Below are 25,593 nucleotides of genomic sequence, written 5' to 3'. Positions count from 1 at the left end.
AATCCAAAAGCCAAAGAAGACAAGTATATATTCTCTGATGTTCTAGCAGCCCCTTTCTTCAGCAAGTCAAGTTCAGAGGATTGCAAGATCCTTTGAAATATTCTATATATACCTTCTTGTCAGGCATATTTTCACATTTTTCAGATTCAATTAATATTAGAGTGGATAAGTCTGTTCCACCTCTACAGAAGATGCCCTTTGCCATCATTCAGTGTTTTGACTTTTAATAACAGGGTTGTCAGAAGCAGAATACTGCATTTCAAAAGAGTAGGAATTTTTCCCTTGTAGAAACATGGAGAAGAATCTAGAGACCTGGACTTTGCAGTGGCTTGAAAATCTGGTCAAACAGGCCAAGGTTTGTATGAGGCAAGAGCTGCGTTGGCTCCCAATGGTCTTCCAAGTCAATTCGTATTGTTCAAGAACCTGCCTTCTTTTCTTCTGATGGCATGAAAAACTCTTCCTTATAATTAGAGATCTTACCCAATTCAATATGCTAGATTTATATAAAGGAAGAACCATTATTCTATTGTTCAGAACAAGGAAGGTCTTTGCCCAGCACCCCAAATTCAGTTTTGTGTTCTGAAGTTGGCAATGTATTTTTTATTATTTTTTATTTTTTAAAAAGACTTTATTTATTTATTCATGAGAGAGACAGAGGAGAGACACAGGCAGAGGGAGAAGCAGGCTCCATACAAGGAGCCTGACGTGGGACTCGATCCTGGGTCTCCAGGATCAGGCCCTGGGCCGAAGGCGGCGCTAAACCTCTGAGCCACCCAGGCTGCCCCGGCAATGTACTTTAATAAGAAGCGACATAATCCATCTGTTCACTGATAAACTTCATGGAAACAAAAACTCTTGAATTCTCGGGTTCTGGTAAAAGCACATTTAGCATCCGCTCTCAGAGAAATGTTGCTTTCTGCTCTGATTCTGGAGAACATGCCAGCAGAAATCGATGGTCTTATAAATCAAACAGCGGCTTATTGGAGAAATAGCCAATAAAGAGAATAAATACAACTATCTTCTCCAACTAAGAAGGGTCTTTATGAATGCGTATGTGTATTAAATATATATGCAGTGAGTCTACCTTCTTTCTTAGACATTCAGTGCTCTCTTCCTGTGCGTGCATGCGCATGTGCGTGCGTGTATGTGTGCGTCAGGGAGATGTTCAAAGAAGAATGTAATTTCTTTTTTTTTTTTTTTTGTATTTTATTGATTTATTTTAGATAGTGTGAGAGAGAGCTGGGGGTGGGGGCGGCTGCAGAGGGAGATGGAGAAGACTCCCTGCTGAGCAGAGAACTTGATGTGGGGCTCCATCCCAGGACCCTGGGATCATGACCTGAGCAAAAGGCAGACTCTTGACTGACTGAGTCACTCAGGTGCTCCAAGAATGTAATTTCTGATTTTTATTTTTTTCATAAGTACTGCTTTCAGAGATCATCCAATGCAGTCATACGGATGGAGAGGCTGTTCTGTGTTATTTCTGTTTTACAGAATGCCTCTCCAACTTAACATTCTACCCATTTACTCACACACTCATTGATACATTCAGTTTTCATCTCTTGACTAAAAACTTCCTTCATGTCCTGGTTTCCTCTTCTGGGGATTTTCTGCTCTTTCAGTGACCTGTTTATTGGTGTATTTTCTGTGTTCTTAACAGCAATGCAATTAGTTTAATGAGGCAATTAAAACATGTAATTTACAAGATTTTCTGGACAAAGTCTAATAAAAACTGTAATTGAAAAGGGTGCCACAGGTTTATTACTAGCATCAATATAGTCTCTACAGTTTTCGTTATAACTAAGTCCTAAAGGAGGCAGCTTTTTCTGCAATCGTATATCATCAAATCTAATATGCTATCAATTCTAGGATTCAGTCTGGTTTTTGAGATGTTGAAGTATAAAAAAGTGACAAGCCATAATTTCATGATGTCATTTATGATAAGATAAATGGAGAATCCAGAGATAATAAAATGTGAGAAAAAAAGAATATATCCAAGGATTTCTTAAATAGGTTAAGGTCTAAATAATTCTTTTTGCCAAGTTTCCCTTATGCTTTACTTATGGTAAAATACATAAACTGAACAATATTGATATCAATAAAAATAGGAAATTGGAAGACATCCAATAATCCTAAGAACCAACATTTATGTCTGCTCTGTGCCAGCAATGGGCAGCGCTTCATGTAGCTTTTTTCTACTTAGTCTTCAGAGCTGCCTGGTGAAGCAGGTTCTTTTATCTCCACGTTAGAGATGAAGAAACTGACATCCAGAGAGATAGTTCCTTTTTTAAAAAAAATAAATGTCTCCAAGGCCACCAAACTAGTAAGTGGTAGAGCTACGATTTAAACCCAGATACAGAGTCAGTGTTCTTCAGGTCTCTGCTTTCTCTCTACTGAATATGAACATCCACAACCACTCACTGATCCATGACCCCTGATTCTGTAATGGACATGCTTATTTGGCACCCCCTTGGGTCACAGAAAGCACAGTTAACAGCCCATCATCCTGTGGGTTCACGGAGCTCTGTGTCACCGAGGCTGTTTCAGAGATCTGGCCTTGGAGAGCAGATAGATGCTCATGCTAATCAAAGACTTTTCTATTTTGCTTTCATCTGCAATTACAGCACTGTCCACATGGTTTCCTGATTTCTACCCCAGGATGGTGAAAGAAAGAAGTCAAGAGAATAGCTTGCCTTTTTGATTGCAGAGGAACAGTAACATGTAGCCTGTTGAAGAATCCCTCTTGCCAGCATGCCTATCACTGTTTGTGACCATTCATAGGAACTGCTGAGCCTTTTCTTTTTCCAAAAAGTACCTGCCCACCCACCCATGTTAGGGCCAACATTTTAAATGGGGAACACACGCAGCGCAGGCAAAGGTGCCCTTGGTATATGCCAAATGCTATGATGGACCTTGTTTCTGTAGCAGGATCTCCTTACCAAAAGTCATAGGAAAGACTCAGGACTGAAACAATCACAAGATTTGATGCTTGAAGGTAACACAGAGTCCACTGAGCCAATAATGTCCAGGGCAGAATGGGCTGGAATCCCCACGCAGTGAAGGGCAACAGCTTTGCTGGGGGCAGGCATGAGCATGCTGGAACCTCCATGGTGAAAGAACCCAGCCCCAGTTTCACAGCTGGTGGCTCTGTCTTGAGACCATTCTGGCTCACTTGTTTCGCCAGCAACATCTCTCTCCTGGGACAGCAAAGCAGGCTGACTGGAGGCCATTCCTGCTTTATCTTTGAGTTTCTTCCACAGCTTTTGCCTTGGCGCTCCCCATGGCTGCCTCTGCTCTGGACAATCAGGCCATGAAATAATTGCATCCTCTGAGATTTCATGTGTCAGGATGAGGAAAATCGATTAAATCACCCAAAGATCTATCACTCCAGGAGACCACTAAAAACTGCTGGCTGCCCTGTGGTACTGGAGTTTTTAAGGTCATTTTTACAAGAAAAAGGACACAAATTGGGAGTCAGAGAGAGCCCGGTCTTTCAGAATCTATATGAGGGGCAGAGGGCAACGAAAATAAACCAGGAGAGGAATTTTGCTCTGCACTATCCTTTCCAGAGGTATTTACTCAAGAAACAAGACCAGAACACGCTCAAGTGCCTGCCTGATATCGAAAAACTTGCATGTGCTGAATCCATTAGAAAACTTTTTGGTAATAGTCTTCCTTGTGAAAATATTAGCCTTGTCCTGGTTCCAAGTTCAGCATCTCCACAGGTTATCTGTTACATAAGTGCCTGTGGGAAGGACACAGAATGGCTGGACAGAAGAGAATTCACAGCTCTAAAGGGCTTCTAGGCTTTCCACATGGATAGGAATGCTCTCCTAAGGGCACTGGTGGGCTGGCCTTGCTCCACACTGGACTCAAGGTCATTAACAATGCTTATCAGCTTGAAATAACCACCTGGATGCTGACACTAGCATGAGGCAAATGTCTGACATGGCTCTTCAATTAGGTCACCCATTTCTGTATTTTCCTCGAGTCTGGTCAAGTAGGCCATGCCATCACCCACCAGTCCCAGAAAGGGCACCTGCTCTTGGTTCTGTCCCAGTAGGTTCACAATTATGAGAAACCCACTGCGAGAGCTGAACGGAGAAAGTGGCATGCATTAAGCAGCATTTCCCAAGACAAAGAATGCTGGGAGCCCAATTATTTACTTAGAGTCTCAGCACGGTGATGCAATCCTTTCCTCCTTTTCTTTGGCAAGCCCTACCAAAAGTGCAGGTAGTCTTTCCACTGGTATCTGAAATTCTTTGTGAGGCTTTAGAAGAGCGAAATGAAATCGGAGATATGAAACATTTATGCAGGCAGTCTGGGAATAAATAACATTCCATTTTAGACCAAAAATGATTTATGAAGATCATCAGTGATGACATTCTTCTGGTCACTTGAAAATTCTATTCTCCCCTTTGCCAGTATAAACAACAAAAAAGGGCATCCTTAGCAAATGCTCATTAACTATTATGGTTGTTGGTAGAATTCCGTGGCTGGGGCTTGCAAGGACACTACACAGAGAGAATGGAGTGATTATTTCAAAGATATGGCTTTGAAAAAAAAATTTTTTTTTTCCAGATCAGCCTAACTTTGACAGATTTTAAATGTTCCTCCTGCTTCTTTCTTCATCTCATAAATTTAGTGCCAGGTACTCCCTTTTTTGATGAGCTGTGTATCACAGTGTGTTGTTAGCTAACATTGTGAAAAAGTCTTCCTCAACTAGATCAATGCCGCTGTAAACAGGCTAAACAAATTATCTACGTCAGCGATACAAAACAGGATCTGGTTTTCTAGTCACAGGGTCTCAGCTGAGATGCAATCTCTGCTTCCTAGGCATGTGCAAGTTACTTAAATTTCTTTCTTCACTCTCATCTACAGAATGGCTAAGAACAATAGATCCAACAGCATTGTTTTAAGGAACAAGTCAGATAATGTTTGCAAAACCCAATGGCCTGGTGCCTGGCACATACTGGAAACATTACATATTAATATGTATGTATATAACTGAAGTCACCATGGCACCAAATAGCTAGCACCTAATGTGGACTCCCACTAGAGAAAGACTGTAGTGATATTCTCCAAGGGTATTTTTTGAACTTGAGATTGTCATGCTCGAAAAAGCATAATCTCTTGTTGACAATACCACAATTTACTGCCATTGGGAAAGTTTATGAAGCCAAAGGGGATATGGTTATATGCACGAGAAGCAATTTTCTTTGCCACAAACAAATATGATTAAATCTATTTTAATACAGTGCTGACTTTATTTATTTTTTTAAGACTGAGATTGGCATTTTGTGGTTCCAATTTAAAATACATATATAATTTATACTTACCCTTCTCAAAGGGAGTTACTGGTTATTTTTTTTTACTCCATACCCTGGACTGTGATCTGTGTACATCAATTACTCATACCAGGATTTCCTATTGTAGAAACTAGTTGTAACTGAGACGCATTTATAGTTACTGTGTTTGTTTATTTTTAATAGAGGGAGACTTCCTTAATTATTGACTTACTGAAGATTTCCCCTTTAATGTTGGGTACAAGAAAATTTATCATTTTCCCTTTTGACAAAAATTAAATTCACTTATTGTAGAAAACTTGGAAAATACTGAAAAATACAAAAAAGAAGATAAAAGCCACTTCTAATTCTACCCTAAGTGATATCTACTATAAACATGTTGTGACAGTTTTTTCTGTAGTCTTATCACCTGCTTCTCTTCTTCTCTCTCCAGAATTCAAAGCTGGTAACCAAATTTTATGAATGGTTTTGTATCATACATTTTAATATTATATAATGACCATGTTTTCTCATAAAATTTCATCATAGGTATGTAGCTTCATTATTTATCCAATACCTTAATTATGGAATATTTAGGTTATTTAAACATGTTTTTCATTAAAATATATTACAAGGAAATAATGGCTTATAAATCTGATCATTAAAAATTCTTCCTACCTGGCCAAAGCAACCTGCGTAATGAATAAGGCTTGGGAAATCCTTAGAACAGCTCAGCTCAGCGATGGCTTCGGTTTCACTCACCATCCAGCGGACACACTCCAACTGACCATTCTAGGTTGGAAAGAAGAAGAAAGAAAGAAATTCAAGGTAATGCAGGTTTGAAAAACACCTCATAGATGGTAATTTTGCCAAGGGAAGAAATCGCATGAATTTTGGTTCTTGTATTTGGCTCCATTTATTTGCAGTAAATCATCTGTTTTATCTCTGGTCTGTGCTTATGGTTCAAAATCAGTTGGGGGAATTTTATTAAAATGCATGTTCATAATTGTAATCAGGCAAATTGAGGCACAATTTGTATACTATAAAATATACTCTATCCTTTTTAAGTACAGAGTTTGAGGACTTTTGACAAATATATACTCTCTTGTGACTACTGCTCCAATCAAGATACAGAACATTTCATTCTCCCCTTCCCCCAAATTTCTAGGACTCCTCTGGTCTTAGGTCTTCACTTTTGCCCCAGTGATGGGATTTCTATCACAACAGACAGAGTATGTAATCTTCTGGGTCTTACTTATGTCACTCAGTATTCATTCTTTTGAGATTCATCTAAGCTTCTGCTTGTATGAAAGTTTTGTTCTTTCTTGTTGCTGACAAGTATTCTATTGTATGAATATATCAGTATTTCTTTATTCATTAGCTCTTAGAATAGTCTTTTATAAACCCTGAGAATCTGAAATGGTAGGATTCCAAAATAAAGAAAGAGCAAATAACATTATACTGGCTCAACTGCTACTTTCACCGAAGCCTTCGGTGACTCTGTCCCCACACCAGCTCTTTCCTCCTATGCTGAAATCCCATACTGTACAAACCAGGAAAGCACCTGTGACATGTATAAATAACAGTCATTAGGACCCAGACTTGAATGGATTTAAATCCTTAATACACTACTTAGTTACAAGACCTTGACTAAGTTGCTTCCTCTCTGATACTCAGTCTTCTCATCTGTAAAATGGCAGGGATAGTAGTAACTACCTCATCAAGTTACTGAGAGCAGCAGATAAGACAAAGCATGTGAACTTAATCAGCATACAACACTTGTTACCTTTTACTGTAGTGCACTCTCTTACATCCTTTGTAACACAAATGAGACGTTCAGCTGCCTTCCTGGTTTACAAAGTGTGGGGCCTTAGCCCAGGAGAAAAGAGCTACCATGCCATGGAGTCTGGGAAGTCTATTCTAGACATGAGATGTAAGAGGTAATCTGCTCATTTTTTATCTACGCTTATTTGGATAGTGGGATTTCAAGCAGTCAGCTCTCAACTGTTCACAAGCTGAAACTATTCTTCCATTGGGGGAATCCACCAGGATCAGGTGGGTGCTCAATAGCTTCCAGGTACTACACTGGATTTGTCTCCTCCCTCCTCTGCCCTATTTGTTGCCAGGGGAGGTTGGTCTGTATGGGCTGCCTCCCTTGCCCCCTAGGTTTGACTGATGGAGAATGTTGGGCAGGACACCAAGAAAGGAGAATGAGTTTAAGGTCCCCTCTTTTTCTGGCTTTCCCAACTCCCACAGGGGTGCCATTGGCTGCTGTGTCCCTCTACCAGTCAAAGGTAAAAAATCAGCCAGTTCTTCCATTCGGCCCTCTCTATTGCTCGTGACCCTCCCTGGCCCCTCAGGCTCTCAGGTGGTAATAGTGCTCTGCTCTGATCTCCAGGATACTGCACTTTTCTTCTTGGGCTCCTTACACCTCACCCATCATCCTTTGGTATTTGAATCCTTCATTAAAGATGTTCTTCAAATTGCATAATTTGAGCATGCCAACTGTTTCCTACCAGGATTAAAATAAAACTGTGATACAATGTGCTTCATTCTCTCTGAATAAAGAAAGGAATGGGAACTGGACTGAGCAACTACTAGGGAAGACAGTTCTTATCGACTGGCATTTACACAGAAATATAAGGCGATATTCCTGATTTTAATGACTTGAGTCCTCTTTTTTTTTCTCGGTCAATCTAACTAAAAGTTTACTGATCTTTAAAAATCTATTCCTAGAACCAGATTTGGTTTTGCTGACTTTCTCTATTTCTTTTTTTCTGCTTTCCACTGCATTTATTTCTCCTTGAATTTTTAAATTTATTTCCCTCTGCTTGTTTTGAATGTAGTTTGCTTTTCTTTTTCAAATTTAAGGTAGAAGGTTAAGCTATTAACTTTAGATCTTTCTTATTCCTTTTTTTTAAATACTGGCATTTATGGCTATAAATTTCCCTCTTAGCATTGCTTTAGTTGCATCTTAAGTGATAATATACTGTAATTTCATTCATCTCCAAATATTTTTCAGTTTCCCTTGTAATTTCTTCTTTGATAAATGATTATTTTGGAGTGTGTTAGTTCCAGATACTTGTATCTCTAATTTCCTTCTGTTACTGATTTCTAATTGCATTTCATTATAGTTAAAGGACATACTTTGTATGATTCCACTCCTTTCAGCTTCATTGAACCTGTTCTGTGGCCCAACATATGGCCTATTCTGGAGAATGTTCCATCTGTATTTGGGGAGAATGTGTATTCTGCTGTTGTTGGATATAGAATGTTCTGTTAGATGTCGGTTAGGTCTAGTTATTCAAGAAGGGAATGTCTGAATAAGTATATTAAATAATAAAATGCTGCTGTAAAGGCAGAAGGAAATATATCACTACCATGATTTTGAACACATCTCTTTCCATAAATAGAAATACAAAACAAAACAAATGTTATTAAATTCTAGCAGGAGATTTTTGCCTGAATCTGGGATCACTCCCTAAATGTTAAAAAAAAGTCACATCAGTAGGTTATGGCTTTGAAGTCATTTTCTCATCAGACCAACATGTTAACTTTGAGCTTAATCAGAAGCACTGAATGAGAAATGAAAAACAAACTAAGGTTATTTCACTTCAAGTCTGTTTAGCTCCTAAAACAATGGATTGTGTTTGCCTCATTTTAGAAACACACTGCTCTCACCTTAGATTTCTTTCCAGTTACTTTCCTTAACTGTTCCCAAAGGGCACTTAGTAAAATGCCCTGGACTGCCACAGTACCTCAGGTTGGGTTCCCCAGAAAACCCTCAATAAATTCTGCAGTGTAACTGATAAGAATTTATAATGTTCCATTTAAGAAGTTTAAGGGTAGGGGAGAGGTGTTCCTAAGCCTTCAAAGCCCCTTTTCTCAGGTAATCTTTTTATTTGATACCCTATCTCTGACTCTGCTTCCTGTCAGCCAAGTCACATTATCTCAGCAACTTCTGCCTGTTTGAACCAAGTTTGTTGTCTTTACTGACAGCTGGGCTCTCAGAACTATGCTTAATGAGGTGAAACGCCATCAGTTGGTCACTGGTGTTCAAAACAAGGTCCTAAAACCGAAGAATGATGACTTCTTAGAACTCCCTCGACTTCACCAATGTCTATCAAATTACATTGAATGGACTGAAGCAGGATTGGGGTCAGGACAGATTTCCAAAGGGGGGTGGCACTTACTATAAAATATTTGTGTTAACTTCTTTTGTAAATTCTAGATTAAATGAAGAAACAGAAGATTTCCATTTCTTATATCATTGTGTTCAGAATTAAAAATGTGAAAAATCTGAGACCCCAAATCCATAAGAACTTTTGACTCTTATGGGCTTGATATGCATTCTTCATTAAAACAAACCAAAAACACTGAAGTTCAAGTTTACATGCTGATTATGTGATAGCAGTATGCTGACTAGAGGAATTTAAGAATGAATTACCAATATGGATACCGTAGAAGGAGTTTATACCCAGGGTTGGCCTAATGACCACCAAGTTTCTTATGTACTGTCCTACCCTGAAGATTCTTAATCTATGAAAACAAGTACTAGGGCATATAAATGAAGAAAAAATTTCCTCATCCAACTACACAGCTACAATATACTCCATAATCTAACAGCAGTTAGGAAAGCTAATGAGAATTATATTTTATAAACACTAAAATAGCAAGACAAATGTCAACATTTATTGGCATTGTAAGAATATTTTATCACTGACCCACACCTACTGATGACCAGATCTAACCCCTATCTTCCCACAGGACTCTGATATAAGACGAGATCCTGAATTTGCCATCCTGCTCTTGAATTACTGGTAACTTACCTGCCCTACCTACTTGGCTATCAGCTCCTGAAGAAAAGGGATTATGTCTCATTCAAATGTGTATTGCCATCACCTAACCCAGTACCTGGTGGACTTGGTACACATTGTTGAACTCAACTACACTGCACTTTGACTTTGCATCTAATATCTCTTTCTTCATGATTGCTGCGGGCAGTTCAGCTCTTAATGTGCCATAGGAACAATCACTAAAGGAAAGTGATATCTACCAGGGTCATAAATTTCTTATTTTATCAAAAAAGTATTATTTTCTATACTATCTTGGAAATAATACATTATAGTTGAGTAAAATTAAATAAAACAGAAAGCAACTTTTAATACATTAAACTTTACTGAATGATGAAGCACCTTGGTGGATTAGTGGGTTAAGCATCTGCCTTCATATCATGATCTCAGGGTCCCGAAATCAAGGCCCACATCGGGCTGTCTGCTCAGCAGGGACTCTGCTTTTCCCTCTCCCCTTGCCCTCTCCCCCTGCTTGGGTGTGTGTGCATGCTCTCTCTCTCTCAAATGAATAAATAAAATCTTTAAAAAATTCACTGAATGGTAAATAAATTAAAGATGCAAAAATTCAGATTTGCATAAAAGATACGTTAGGGGTAGGAGAGCAATCATTTTTTCAAATGTAGCATGTTCTTCAGTGAATTCATAAGTACATTTCTTTAACTAGCAAGTTCCTCTAGTAAATTTCAAAATAATTCCATTTCTAAAAATTATGATTATTCAGCCTGTAGAAGACATAACTATTATGTAAAGCAGAGCACATATGCAGAAGCACAAGATGTATTATATTTCCCTGAACTTCTGGCTTCTTCATAAATATGACTGAATTTTACATTTATTTGCCAAAGATCTTAAAAGTAATTGTAGTTTAATAGCTAAACTTCTAGTGATGTGTTATGTTTTACAGAGGCCCTCACTGCAGTGCTATAAAAGTCCATGTTTCCCTGACTCACAGTTTCTAAGTTTTAACTCTATCCCAGTCGACATTAAGCTCAAAACTCAGCTCTGACATTCTGAACAACTCTTGGTACTGAAGACATTTAAACTTCAGATGTGATCCATTAGAAGCCTGCTTTAGGATCTGAAATACTCCTGAGAGCTATCATTCCTTAAAATACACCTTTTCCTCATTTGTCTCTCTCATTATACTCACATTAGGAAAAAATGAAACAGCCTCAGATAAATCCAGGTGTGGTTAAAAATCTAAATTGCAGTCACTATGAATAACAAAAGTTCTGAGAACCACAATAGATCATTTTCCTTTCCCTTTATTAGCTGATTTGAAGCTTACCCTCATTGCACAATAAATTGGAATGTAGTCTCCAAAGCTCAAAGCAGTTGTAACCGAAATGATTACTCTCTTTAAATGTAGTATGCTCATTTGCCATTTGCTTGGTATATCATGCTACTCTCTCCCTATACGCATTTCTGCAACTTAGCTCACTAGGAATCTTCAAAAACAGAAATCCAACTTTTAGCTGTGGCTGGTCCCAGCCCCCAACCAATCACCTTGATGGCCAGGCCCGCTGGAGTCAGCTTCTCTGCATTTCGCTCACTGAGGCAATCTTCTCCCATCAAAGACGTGAGGTGCTGGAGACATTCTGCATGTCCCTGTGATGCGGCCACATGTAGGAGATTGTTGCCACTTTCGTCGTGAATTTTGTCTAGGTTGTCGGCAGCGAGGTGTGGCTGTACAACAGTAAGGTTAGAACACTTAAGTCAATAATCAGAATATGCTGTGGGGGTTTTGCTGTGGGCACTGGGAGGAAGAGATGAGCTTCCAGAAGTTCTGGTGGCAATCCTGAGTGTTTAATAAGTCAGAATTCCCTACTGTTAATTTTAATGACTCTCCATTACAGTTTTTGCTATATTGTCCTTTAGAACATGAATTCTCAAGGGGCTTATCTTCCTGGGAGACCTGGTAAGGGCTAGGTCAGTAAGCTTGCAGAGGCTCCAAGCTGGCTTTCTAAACAACTACAATGACATTTATGGTAATTGGCAAGTTCCCTCTCTGTCTACTCCACTCGACTGCTAAGTGCTGACAGCCAGACTGTGTTTTATCCTCTGTTGTAGGTTTGTTGAATGAAGGAACTACTTCTCTCAACCATCTGGTTTGCCTTGAACAACTGAGAATTGGCTTTGATTGCAAGCTATCTGATGGTTGCCACAATCAGAGCTACCATGGGGTATTTCCAGAATACTTTCACCCCAAACAGACCCTGGGGTACCCTGAGGCCAAACCCAACCATTAGAGTTCTCACCTCTAGTGAAGCTTAGTTCCCTGCATATGACACGGTGGATAGAGACTGCTGGGTGAGTTGTGAGGTGTTACCATTTGGGAAACGTGAAAACATGGGATAGACAGAAGAAAAGAATGAACCGGAGAGAGAAAAGAGAAGAAGAACTAAGAGAAATGGAAAAGCTATTTTCAGGAGAAAAAAAATGCTTTATTACTTTTTAAAAGTAAAATTGTTTAATCTTCTCATCCTACGACAATAGTTAAGATTTGTGATAATAGACCAGGCACATTGTACTTATCTCTGCATGGCTTTACCCTAAGTGGAATCGCACTGCCAAGATGTAATGATTTTCTTGAGTGAGACCTTAATTAACATCATAGTATCAGCCCAGGCTTGCTACTGTTTGATCCAAGTCTGGAAGCCAGAAAAGAACAATGCAGGCAGATGGAGTGTGATTTCAGTTGAGCTCTCTCTGAGCCTAAGCAGAACAGACTTTTCTTACATCACGTTAACTTTGTGACCAGAGCCTTTGGAAAAGCTTCTTCATGCTCCCTAGACACACAGAGCTGGAATCTAGTAAAAACTCAATGTAGGTCAGAGGGCAGCCAAGCTCTAGGGTAAGCTTCTATCTGCAAATGCTTTCAACTTCCTGGTCCAACTCTTCTGAATAATGATCGGGATAGAACAGAAGACCCTCTGTTCATGTATCTGGCAGGTCCACCATCAACAAGGAACTGACATACCCACAGGTACCTGAGTGAGCGCACTGGGAACCATTAGAATAGGGAACAGAAAGACATGACGATTCACGTTAAAGCAAGGGCTGGGCTCAGTTTTGTTTTTGTTTTAGATTATGAGTCCTATTCCAGTCAAATTCGTGCATAGTTAAAGCAGAGTAACACTCCCTCTATAGCCATTTGTTTCCCCCTGTGTTAATCTCCTAACTTTGCATTTTTAGAATCCAAAAGACACATCATTTAGCTGAAGCTGTGAGTAAAGATGAAGCAAGAATGGGAACAAAACATCATCATTCTGTTACTCATGAATGGAGCCGGTAAAACTGGAGTCTCTAGATCTGAATTAGATCGTACTTACCAGGAGAGATATCTGTCCTTCCTTAACAATGTTCAAGATGCTTTTCACTTTTTTCAGATATTCACTCCTTTCTTCCGGGCCTTGGGAGCTGGTCCAGTTCCCACCCCCAATCTGCTCTTCTAGTTTGGGTTCTGTGGCTGAGGACTGCAAATGGAAGGCCCTGAGCTGGCAGTCTGGCGTTGCCTTCTCGCGTTTTCGACCATGAGGATCACTAAAGGTCTTGTTTAGGAAGTCCTTACTCTGGTTTTCAGGCTCATATGCAGAGCCACACTTTACCAGAGGTGGCGAGCTCTCAGACTCCTCTGTGGAGAGCTTTGGCTGGTCTCTGATGACAGAGGATGCTTTTCTCAAGTGAGGGCTTTTCACAGGAGAAAGAACACAGAATGGTGTCATGTTGGATGGTGAGCTCTCAGCACTTCCAGGAGAGCAGGCTTTGCCAGAAAGGCCATTGATGGTTGTGCACAAACCCAAAATTCTCTTATCTGAAGTCACCTTGGTGAAAGAGGCAAGCTGTTGACTGGATTTAATGTAAGGCACATCCAGAATCTCATCCATGTCAAGGTCATAATGCTCCAGTTCCCCCAGCAAGGTGCTGGGCTCGCTGCTCTTATTCTGGGGACCATTTTCTCCATCTCCAGGGCTGAGCTCCTCAGGTTGGGGGCCTGGGTCAGGATCACCCCCTTTCTGGTACTCCACCTTCTGGTTCTTCTGGTCATCACTTTCATTGTTCTCCAGAGTCTCTGGTTGATGTTTCAGTGGGGAAACTCGCTTCACAGGACGGAACTTACTGTACACATCCGCGATTCCTGTGGGCTTTTGCGTGTTTGTAATCAGTGCTGACACGTTGCAATTCCAGCTCGAGCTAGAAACTGTTTAGAAATAAATAAGAGAATATTAAATGGAAACACTGAAGATATCTTGGTCACGCAGGCAGGTGTAATCCACTCACATTATGTTCATAGAAAGCCCCTAAGGGTACGACTTAAGAGGAAACGCACACATAAACCAGTTTATCCTTACCACTGGAAAATAGTGAGTGATAAAAATTATGGCCTAATTGCTGAAAATTTATTAAAGGAGTAATCATGGAAAAAAGCAAAAAACAGATTTTTAGGTTCATTCTCTGGATAACTATTCTTCTTTGGAAGGATTATGATACTTGTCACCACCCTGGAAAACAGAAATGGGAGGTTGGATCCTCTGTGTTAAATGAACTTCCAAACTAGTTTGGGGAGGGGAGGGATGTACGCACACACGAGCACATGCATACATATGTATCTGTGTACTAAAGATTAAGAAGTCCCACATAAAGATGGGGTAAATTATTTCATACTAGGCAAACTGAAATTGTGACCCATTGAGTGATTGTCTACCACAGATGTGTCTCCCACTGAACCATTGCTCAGGGGCATTTCCCAGTGCTCTCTGGCATGTGACAGAGCAACACAATGTATTAACACTTCACAAAGGGACCCTGCTGTAAGATTCCAGGCTGCCCTTCCAGTGTTGGCAATGCTGGGAACCACCAGGAGGGGAAGGTTGCAAAAGGAGAGTGAGATGCGTAGGTTAGGCTTGCTTCTTTTCTTTCTTTTTTCTTTTCTTTTCTTTTCTTTTCTTTTCTTTTCTTTTCTTTTCTTTTCTTTTCTTTCTTTTCTTTTCTTTTCTTTTCTTTTTTCTTTTCTTTTTCTTTTTCTTTTCTTTTTTCTTTTTTTTCTTTTCTTCTTTCTTTCTTTCTTTCTTTCTTTCTTTCTTTCTTTCTTTCTTCTTTCTTCTTTCTTTCTCTTTCTTCTCATTTTTCTGCAAAGCTTTAATATTGGTTTGCATTTGAGTAACTGTCTGGTAGAGATGGAGGATGATACTATGAAACAGCAATGCATCTGGAGGCTACAGATAAGACCACCATCTCTCCTGATTAGCCTCATGGAAGGCTACCATGTGCCTTCTCCTGGAGCAGGATGATAGAACATGGGTCTTCTCCTCCATCATGATGATCATGCTTCCTCTCTGGGATACTCTCCTGACTAGACAGATGACCCAGCACCCTTGGAAACTTGTAGGCACTGATTTATAGACTCCTCCCCCTTTCACTTACATTCACACCATCCCCCTTCAAAACGAAGAGGTTTCAGGATATGCCCTCCAACTAGGGGCCTCCCATCTCTCTCTCCTCTTCCGGAACAACATTAGGTAGGAAGTATTTAATCCAAAAGCATATGTTTGTGTGCATACTTGGCTACTGGGACACAAGCAAAAGATACAAGAGATGGGGTGTATTCAGGTCTGTAACTTCTAGGACAGTCCCTACCACTACTTCTGGGGGTGAAAAGAGTGTACAAGTTATTAAAGATTCCTCAAATTTAGATCACTGGTCATTATTGTTCCTAGTGCAATGTGTTCTAAAAGGAAGCAAGCTAAGGAGGTGAGAGTAACTGTTCTGAGCCTGAATGCTCTGTAACTGTTGATGGGTGGGGTCTTTCCCCCCAAACAGACCCCAATTTGGCACAGGGTTTCAGAGAATCTGCACTAATTGGTCTAGTTCCGAGACTTTTAAAATCTACAAAGAAAATACTATGAGCTGTGGAGGGAAACCTGGATTCTGTCCAGTAGGGAATAGGTATTCAGAAGGAATGTTCCAGAAGGGAAGGAAGGTACCTAGATACTGTTAAGTTGCTGCTTCTCTTCCCTTTCACTGGCTCTGGCTCTAAGTTGTACACAGTACTTGGCACAGAGCAGACAATTAACAAATGCTAGTATTTGAATTTGAATCTCACTTTGCACAACGCATTAAATCTCCTTGTAAATGCCCAAAGCGCATCCTTCTCAGGGATTTACGGCTTCATATCACAGGGGACAAAAGTCCTGTTAATAAACTCAGAGGAGTGATAATCACCAATAAGAGCTGGATTTTCTAAAGTTATTTATGAAACGTAAATATGCAAAGGCAAAGACTAATTCCAGTTGGTCCATTATAAATTTAAAAGGTTTCTTATCCTTTATAGGTCCATTTTCCCCTAAAAATGTGAAGCTATGAAAAATTGTCTGCCAGAAATTTCTGCCAAGCTTTTCTCTCTTCCTTGCAAGAACACATGGTTACTTATTTAAAACAGCAGAGAGATAGCAGACATAAAGTTTATAATGTGTAAATATGCCTTTAATTTTATCCATCAACTTTTCTGAAAAGCTTAAAATACAGTGGCCAACATGTGCGTGCGTGTGTGTGTGTGTGTGTGTGTGTGTGTATTCCTTGGCATTTCAGAGATACTCATTATTAAGTATAGTGTTTGCTAATATTTTGCCAATTACCTTGATTCCTTTGGAACTTCTTGAAAATGTGTATCTCAGGTTGTAAAAAAAAATTTAAAGTCACATAACTTAGTAGACCAGTACAACGAGTGCATTGTACCAATATATTTATGTATTGGATAAGGTCGTGAGTTCAAAGGGCTTCTCTTTTATGTTGGCTTTATTTACATGTGAAATTTTTTCCAAGTGATACAGGGAAATGGATACCATATGTTTCCCAGCTGTTTCGTACTGACAGGAGCCATTAAGAACGCTCTATGGAAATGAATTCTGTCTGAGTCTTGTGAAAACACTTCTTTCCACAGAAGGGCCTAGAAACTGAGGAAGGGGCATCAACATTAGGCTTGTTGTCCTTCCTCTTCTTCAAACCTCGGGCACTTTTTTAAGGCTCCGAATGAAGTCTATGCTTTCTAGTCTGTGTCTTCTTGACCGGAAAAAAAAGTACCAGTTTTGTGAAATTGATTGTTCTAGAGAGTCTCATGAGAATGCTCCAATTTATTACTACATAGTACTCATCTGAGAAGGAAGGGCAATTTTTATAAGACATATGACAAAACTTTAGATTATTTCTAAGTTGGAAAAATGAGCATTTTAAGCAGAACGTTAGAAAAGGGGCTACTAGTGATTGACAAGATTATAACTTTCAAATCTGTAAGTCTACCCAAATTTCATTTATACTGTTGTTCCACCCCAACACTGTCATCAATTTCTTTTAACACATGGAAACAAAGTTCATACTATGCTATAGTTACTAGAGAGATTTTGGGGCTAAACTTCTTTTCTGGAAGTCACGAATAAAGGCCTCATAGCTTAAGTTTTAAATCCCTGAAAATTTTATCTATTATCTTATTAGATCTATACAAGCTCTATGAGAACAGGGTCTGTGTCCAATTTATCTATCACTCAAAACACTCAGATTACTTTACATAAACAGGGTCTTTTCAAAGTTCTTTAATGACTTTTTGGTTGAATGGATTCATTTTAACATCTTACGCAAGTAAACACGTCTAGTATACCTTAAACCTGTCTACCTGATTATGTCACAAATTTTCTGAAATGGTCGGTTGGTAAATGCAAATGTTTCTCAGGCTGATTTATAGGCCATGGGGATCTCTTCCAATCTAACTGGCATTGGGAATGTCTCTGAGCTCCAACAAGCTGGTTTCCAATTGCCTGCTGACCATCCACATTTCCCCTGTATCTTCAACAAGCATTTAATGTGAGCCTAGGATGGGTGTGCTCTATTTGTCACAGGCAGCATGTTCCAAAGCAGAGGTCTTTGGAGCATGTAATGGAGGCATACCTCCTTCCTTATTGCTCCCTCCCTTTCTCCTACTCATCCAGCACACACACTCTACTATGTCTTCTTTGTGAACTTGGCCTGGGTCACATGACCACTCACACAGTCTGCCAAGCAATCCCTCTGTGGAGCATCGCTGGCTCTTCTCTTTCCTTTACTTGCATCTCTCATCCCTCCAGGCACCAACTCCTGCTGTGGCCTGATCAGAGAATCACAGATTTTTCTCAAATCTGGTTCCTCTTTTCCATCCTGTTATACTGACTGGACCACTTTGGAAACTTTGCATGTCCTTTACAAAGTTCTAGCTACTTCTCTGGTCTCCTTTTATAGTCAAGTTATCCCTCTTTATATAGGTTGGATTTTGTCACTTAGCTCAAAATCCTCAGGTGGCCCTGTATGTCTACATAGCATGCATATCTCTGCAGTATCTAAAATGGCCATGCTGAATACTTCTGACTTACAGAGTAAGGAAGCTATATGCCATTCTACTTTCTTTCTTCCACTAACTAATTCAAGGAGTCTCAAGTTAGTGCTACAGTGAATTTAACTCCTTTCCAAAACTTACCATCTCCCTTTAAGATAATGAGACTGCAGACCCCAGGCTAGGAGACCTTCAGAAAAAAAGAGTTAACAGGAATGTTTTATTTTCATCACATTCATTTTAATAATGACCTTGAATTAACTGCAAGTGACACTGGTTTTCTACTTACAATACTGATGTGCAATTTCTTTTGAAAACAGGTATGATTTAAATAAAACATTTGAGGAAAATGTTAAACAAATAATAGTACAAGTAGTTTACAGGAAGAGCAAAAATAACATAAGGCGGCTTTGGACATAACACATATTGTGGAAACAGTACTTGAATTACTAAATTTTGGGAAACTGGCTTTCAGAATAGTAACTAAATTCCTTAGCATAGGATGTAGCAGGGTATTTTTGTTGTTTTGTTTTGTTTTGTTTTTATTGGTGTACCTCAGAGATATTGTGGGTTCAATTCCAGACCACTATGATAAAGGGAATATTGCAATAAAGCAAGTCAAATGCATCTTCTGGCTCCTCAGTGTGTATAAAAGTTATAGCCATGCTAGGTGCTAGGTGTGTAACTGCATTAGGTCCAAAAAACAATGTACATACCTTAACTAAAAATACTTTATTGCTGAAAAATGCTAACCATCTAACCATCAGCAAGTCATCTTTTTGCTGATGGAGGGTCTTGCCTTTATGTAGATGGCTGCTGACCCATCATGGTAATGGGTGCTGGGTTGGCTGTGGCAATTTCTTAAAGTAAAACAACAATGATGTTTATCACATTGATAGACTCACTAATGATTTCTCTGTAGCATATGATGCTGTTTGATAGCATTTACCCAACAGTCGGATTTCTTTCAAAATTGCACACAATCCTCCCAAACCTTGCCACTGCTTGATTAAGTGAATGTCGTATTCTAAATCCTTTGTTGTCATTTCAACATTCTTCATGGCATCTTCCCCAAGAGTAGATTCCACCTCAAGAAACTGATTTCTTTGCTCATCCGTAACAAGCAACTTATCATTCACTCAAGTTTTATCATGAGATGGCAGCAATTAAATCACATCTTCAGGTTCTACTTCCAATTCTAGTTCTCTTGCTGTTTCCACATCTGCAGTGACTTCCTCTGCTGAAATCTTGAACCCCTCAAAGTCATGAGAGGCAGGATAAACTTCTTTCAAATTCCTGTGAATGACAGTATTATGACCTTTTTTCATGGATCACAGGTGTGCTTCAGGTTATCTAGAATGGTGAATCCTTTCCAGAAGGTTTTCAATTTACTTTGCCCAGAGCCATCAGAGCAATCAAAATTTATGGCAGCTTTAGCCTTACAAAAATATATTTCTCCAACGACAAGACTTGAGAGTCAAAATGACTCCCTGATTCATGCACTGCAGAATGAATGTTCTATTAGCCAGCACAAAAACAACATTCATTTCATTGCACATCTCCATCAGAGCTCTTGAGTGACCAAGTGCATTATCAACGAGCAGTCACATTTTGAACGGAATCTTTTTTTTTTTTTTTTCTGAGTGATAGGTCTCAACAGTAGGCTTAAAATATTCAGCAAACCATGTTGTAAACAGATGTGCCATCATCCAGGTTTTGTTGTTCCATTTGCAGAGCATGGGCAGAGTAAATCTAGCATAATTCTTAAGGACCCAGGATCTTCAGACTGGCAAATAAGCACTGGCTTCAACTTCATGTTTCCAGCTACAGTGCCCCTAACGAGAGAGTCATGTGTCCCTTGAAGCCAGGACCTGCCTTCTCCTCTCTTGCTATAAAAGTCCTAGATGGCATCTTCTTCCAACAAGAGGGCTGTTCCACTGACATTGAAAATATGCTGTTCAGCGTAGCCATCTTCATGAATGATCTTAGCTGGATCTTCTAGATAACTTGCCACAGCTTCTACAGCAGCATGAGCTGCTTCCCCTTGCACTTTGCTGTTACAGAAACACCTTCTTTTCCTAAACTTCATGAACCAACCTCTGCTAGTTTCAAACTTTTCTTCTGCAACATCCTCACCTCTTGGCCTTCATTCAATTGAAGAGAGTTAGAGCTTGCTCTAGATGAAATTTTGGAAATTTTGGCTTAAGGAAATTTTGTGGCTGGTTTAATGGGACTACTAAAACTCTCTCTGTATCAGCAATAAGGCTGTTTTGTGCTCTGATCATTCGTGTGCTCACTGGAGCAGCACTTTTCATTTCCTTAAAGAATTTTTTCTTTGCCTTCACAACCGGACTGGTGCAAGAGGCCTAGCTTTCAGCCTGTCCTGGCTCTTGATCATGCCTTTCTCACTAAGCTTAATCACTTGTAGCTTTTGGTTTGAAGTAGAGGCATGCAACTCTTCCCTTCATTGGAACCTTAGAGGCCCTTGGAGGATTATTAACTGGCCTAATTTCTTTTTTCTTTTTATATATTTTTAAAGATTTTATTTATTCATGAGAGACACACCGAGGCAGAGACAGAGGCAGAGGGAGAGGCAGGCCCCCTGTGGGGAACCCAATGTGGGACTCCATCCCAGGACCCTGGGATCACACCCTGAGCCAAAGACAGACGCTCAATTACTGAGCCACCCAATCAATTAGCCTCCTTAACTGGCCTAATTTCAACGTTGGTATGTCTCACGGAACAGAGAGGCCCAAGGAGAGAGATGGGAAATGGCCGCTTGGTGGGGCAGTCAGAACACACACAACCTTTGTTAATGAAGTTTGCCATCTGCTAGGGTGTGGCTCCTAGGGCTTCAAGAAACAATCGTCAGAGTGACAGCAAAGACCACTGATTATAGATCAACCTAACAAATGCAGTAAGAATGAAAGAAGTTGAAAAACTGTGAGAATGACTAAAACGTGACACAGACACGAAGTGAGCAAATGCTGTTGGAAAAATGGCGCAGACAGATGTGCTTGACACGGCATGACCACAAACCTTCAATTTGTAAGAAAAAAATACAATATTTAAAAAGCACGAGAAAAATGAAACACAATAAAAGGAGCTATGCCTGTATTTATTTTCAAATTGATCTTCTCATTTTAAGCACTCATCATTGCCACATCTTGCCATTAGGCAAGATTCCCCTCTCTGGCAATGCCCTTACTGCCTTCTCTGCCTGAGACAAGACTCATCTGATGAGCATCCTCTTGGGGGTTGCCTCCATGGTGCACTTCCTCCAACTCTCCCGGCAAACAATTGAGATATCCTTGCCCATCCCTAGAGTTGTATATTTGTGAAGCTCTTTTGCAACTCTTCACACATGCATCTGTCTCATTGTCTGTCTTGAAAGTTCCTCTAAGGCAAAGATTGCTCATGAAACTCCTTGTGTTTATAACCAGCCATCTGTCTAGGATAGCATCTCACAGATATTGGGGCCCAGTGGCTTATCTTTTAATTAACGAATGAATGAAGGGGGGAGGGTGGGAGGAAAGGAAGAAAGGAATATGTTAGACTCAATTTGCAAAGTACAATACATAAATATGAGTCTTGTAACAATGAGTCACTCGTTCCATTTTGGGCACATTGCGTTGAATATTTCAAAGGCAGGTTAGTAACGTATTGAAGATAGTCAGACATTTAGATGTGCTGCATATCGAAATATTTTCATATATTTCCTACAATAAGTTCCAAGCCTTGATTTTTTCATGTGTAAAATAAAAGGGTTAGGCTATATGATTGCTAAGACCTGGTCCATCTCTAAATTTCTATGACTATATGGAATGTCTACAAATAACAGGGCTCTCTATTCTAAGTGACTCACTATGAAACACTATAATTCTTCTGGATCCATGTCTTTCAACAGATCTTACAAATTTATAATTATGAGGCTAAGCTGATTGCTGACACAGAACAACTCGTTGGCTCTTGGGACTGATAAATTAGTATTTTCTTAGGAAGATAATGTACAGTTTGCTGTTGCAATGGTGGATCCAATTTTTAAGACTGAATATCAATTCTGGCTCCCCAGATGCCTATTTATTTTACTTCTATATATGGAGTTATGTGTCTGTATTAGAAAATCAGCTGTAGACATCAAAAAGAGAAAGAAAAGGGGTATGTCTTTAGGATAAAATAGTGTTTCGCTACTATTTACTGTAAAAGGTAAATGAATTATATTTTTCATGAGAAATAAAATGGTCAGTTTTACTTTTAATTGCCTTAAAATGTACATAACAATATGCTCCATGTCTACAGCTACCAGGAGTCTAGCCACCTTCAAGGACATACCTGTTAAGTTCTCCAACATTCCATTTCCTTCTATTTTTTGCATTTAAGGGAGGGACATTAGGAAAGATCGGGAGTGTCAGCACTACTCATGAGTTTCCTTAACCCACCATAAACTTACACTTTGCAATAAATAGTGGGCCCACTTACTGCAAACATCTCAGGTCTATAAAGAATGGTGACAGGTAACTTATACCATCTCATGACAGTTGGAAGAAGGGTCTGGAGTCTGAGGGTAGATGACCTACTGGGTGCTCTTCTACACCATCCTTGGAGACTACACTGTAACTTGATCCAAAACAAGAGCTGGTTAACTCTGGATTTGGAGAATTGTTCAAGGCCATTATATTGGGAAGAACATGTGTGAGGAATGCACGTTTCTGGAATGTTCCATGGAATTGCTTGTTCATCTCTTTCATTGATGCCAGAAACCCTTTACTGTGGGTTTTATGAATAAGAAGGGGGAAAACAGAGCACTTTCTCATTATAAAAATATCACCTGATTTATTCACATTAAGACATTAAATACTACTGGAAAAGATTCACAGCTTTGGTTCTAAAGTTCTGACTTTAAGTGGCTGTTGGTGTCAAGCAGCTGTTGAAAGTGTCAGATCTGTGTTTCATTATTTCCAGCTCTGCCCAGAATTGTCCAGACTTGCTCATATAATTTTGTGCCCTATCTGTACCCATTTTTTATTTGTTTGTTTTTTCTGTGAAAACTCACAGAAATATTCAGGCCCTTACTACACTAGAGAGAAAATATACTTCAAAAAGAGGCACATTCCATCATGAAATCAGGCTCAAAATTTTGACAACCCTAAACCTTTGAGCTTCAAAAGCACAGTTTATGTAGAATAGCAATTGGTGGGTCTGAAGAAAGTGCATGGTTTCAGAGTCATTCTGTCATCTAGAAAGTATGCTGACCTTCATTCTGCTATGAGCAAAACCCTTCGAGTGCATTAAGTATTGTATTCACTCCAGGCCCACGTTCCAGGCTCCTTTCTTTCCTTCTCTCCCTTGTTGCGCTGAACTGTAGGGAGAGACACAGGTCCAGGGACCATGTCCACACTCAGCAAGCAGAGCAGCACTGAAACGGGGGAGAGCTTGCTCTCTGTGGCATCTGGAAGCTCAGCGTGCTTACTGCAAAGTGCAGACACACACCAGTTTTAACTGAAGGTGGCGATGTTTTACTGGATTGATCTACTGTCCAGGACAAAGAACACCAAGTTACTGCTCTTCTGTGAGGGAGAAGAGGAGGCAGATGGAGGTGGGCGAGGATTGGAAAGTCCTTACTCTTTACCCTCTACTCCCTGTCTCACTATTCTCCATCTCCAACTGGTGACTCCCCCAATGCCTGATTCTTTTATTTCTAAAGATGGAACGAGGTATTTACATTAAAAATAGAGCTTCAGGCCCAAGGAAGGAAAAAGAAGGGGGTGTGTCTTCAGAGTGTAAGAAAGAGTATTCCCTACTGTTCCCTGGTGAAAAGTTAAATTGATTCTATTTTCCATGAGAAGCCAAGTGGTTAAGTCAGTGTAACACGGTCTCATTTTGAGAGGAACAGAGTTTAAAGTCTGGAGGGGAGGAGAAATGGGAGCAAGGCCTAGAGTTGGCCTGAGGCCCCCTCTTCCTCTTGACAGCCCTCCTGGGGTCTGTTCACAAGAGCTCCCACCTGGACCCCAGTTATTAGTTACAAGGCCTCGGAGAGAAAGAGCAGGTACAGTGGAACAAAAGCCGAGTGCAGACAGAAGCTTTCCCCAGGATGAATGAATGGCAGAGCTACTTTGTTCTGTCTTCTGGTACAGCTCTGTATGCACTTTACAAGCACTGCTATAAACAATGGGGGAAAAACCTTCTGCGTATTTTAAGAATTTCTCAAAATGATGTTTTTTAATTGGAATGTTCCTGAAATATACTCTGTTTAACATTTTAAAATTGCTAATACCATATATTTGCATAAAGCTTTCTATGATTGAGTACAACAAATCGTTTCTGTATGTGATTTCATTAGAGGTTTATGCAACGACTCTTACAGGATGGATGAGCAGTTCTCACATATTCTCACTTGAAATAAATGAGAACTCTGTAAGTTTTAAGAGTTATGTTGCAAATCACATAGCGTGCTGACTCTTCCACCAAAACTTAGGTTTCCTAACTCCAGCTTTCCTTTCATGAAGGGCATAACTGCCTTATTAAAACTACAATTATTCCTTAAACATGCAGCTCATATTTTCTTCTAAAGATTTTATTTATTTCAGAGAGCACGAGAGAGTGCATATGTGCATGTGTGCACCCAAGCATGAAGGGGGGGAGGGGGAGAGGGAGAAGCAGGAGCAGGGAGCCTGAGGTGGGGATCAATCCCAAGATCCTTGGATCATGACCTGTGCCAAAGGCTTAACTGACTGAGCCACCCAGGTGCCCCCATATTTTCTCTATTTGGGTCACATATAGGTAAGTGGAATTCCAGCAACCAGTGGCAAAATCTGGTTGTACTTATTTCAGATTCATGTGGATCTAAATCCCAATCTCTGCTCCCTGCCTAGGTTTTGGTAACCACTTACTAAGAAGCTTCTGGGTGGGAGCAAAGTTAAGAAAATAGTTTTTCTTAACAACTTTTCTTAGAAACAGTTGAGTGGAAGAATTTCCTTACTTTGTTTATCATTAGTGGCATTAGCCTAAATTTGGAGTCATCTTATCACTGATAAGATTTTTTTTTTTTTTTTTTACCTCTTTCCATGAAGTTGGTTAGAGGGAGAAACGAGGAGTTGTCGGT

General features: G+C 39.8%; 1 protein-coding gene across 16 annotated transcripts in view; it reads right to left on the bottom strand.

Moving 5' to 3' along the window:
* SNCAIP (synuclein alpha interacting protein) overlaps positions 1–25,593 on the bottom strand; it is a 151,190-nt gene that overhangs the window by 26,799 nt on the left and 98,798 nt on the right. For 15 of the 16 annotated variants that reach the window (XM_038551957.1, XM_038551955.1, XM_038551948.1 and 12 more), the window contains 3 exons: positions 13,468–14,336; positions 11,642–11,821; positions 5,961–6,074 (listed from right to left, as the gene is read on the bottom strand). In XM_038551957.1, coding sequence (XP_038407885.1) covers positions 5,961–6,074; positions 11,642–11,821; positions 13,468–14,336 — 1,163 coding nt within the window. The remainder of the gene's footprint in view (positions 1–5,960; positions 6,075–11,641; positions 11,822–13,467; positions 14,337–25,593) is intronic. The other variant, XM_038551961.1, reaches the window with a different exon arrangement.

Source organism: Canis lupus, chromosome 11 (assembly GCF_011100685.1).
Source record: "Canis lupus familiaris isolate Mischka breed German Shepherd chromosome 11, alternate assembly UU_Cfam_GSD_1.0, whole genome shotgun sequence".
Classification (NCBI taxonomy): domain Eukaryota; kingdom Metazoa; phylum Chordata; class Mammalia; order Carnivora; family Canidae; genus Canis; species Canis lupus.
The sequence above is the reverse complement of the archived record's forward strand: the minus strand, read 5'-3'. Positions and strand labels throughout refer to the sequence as shown.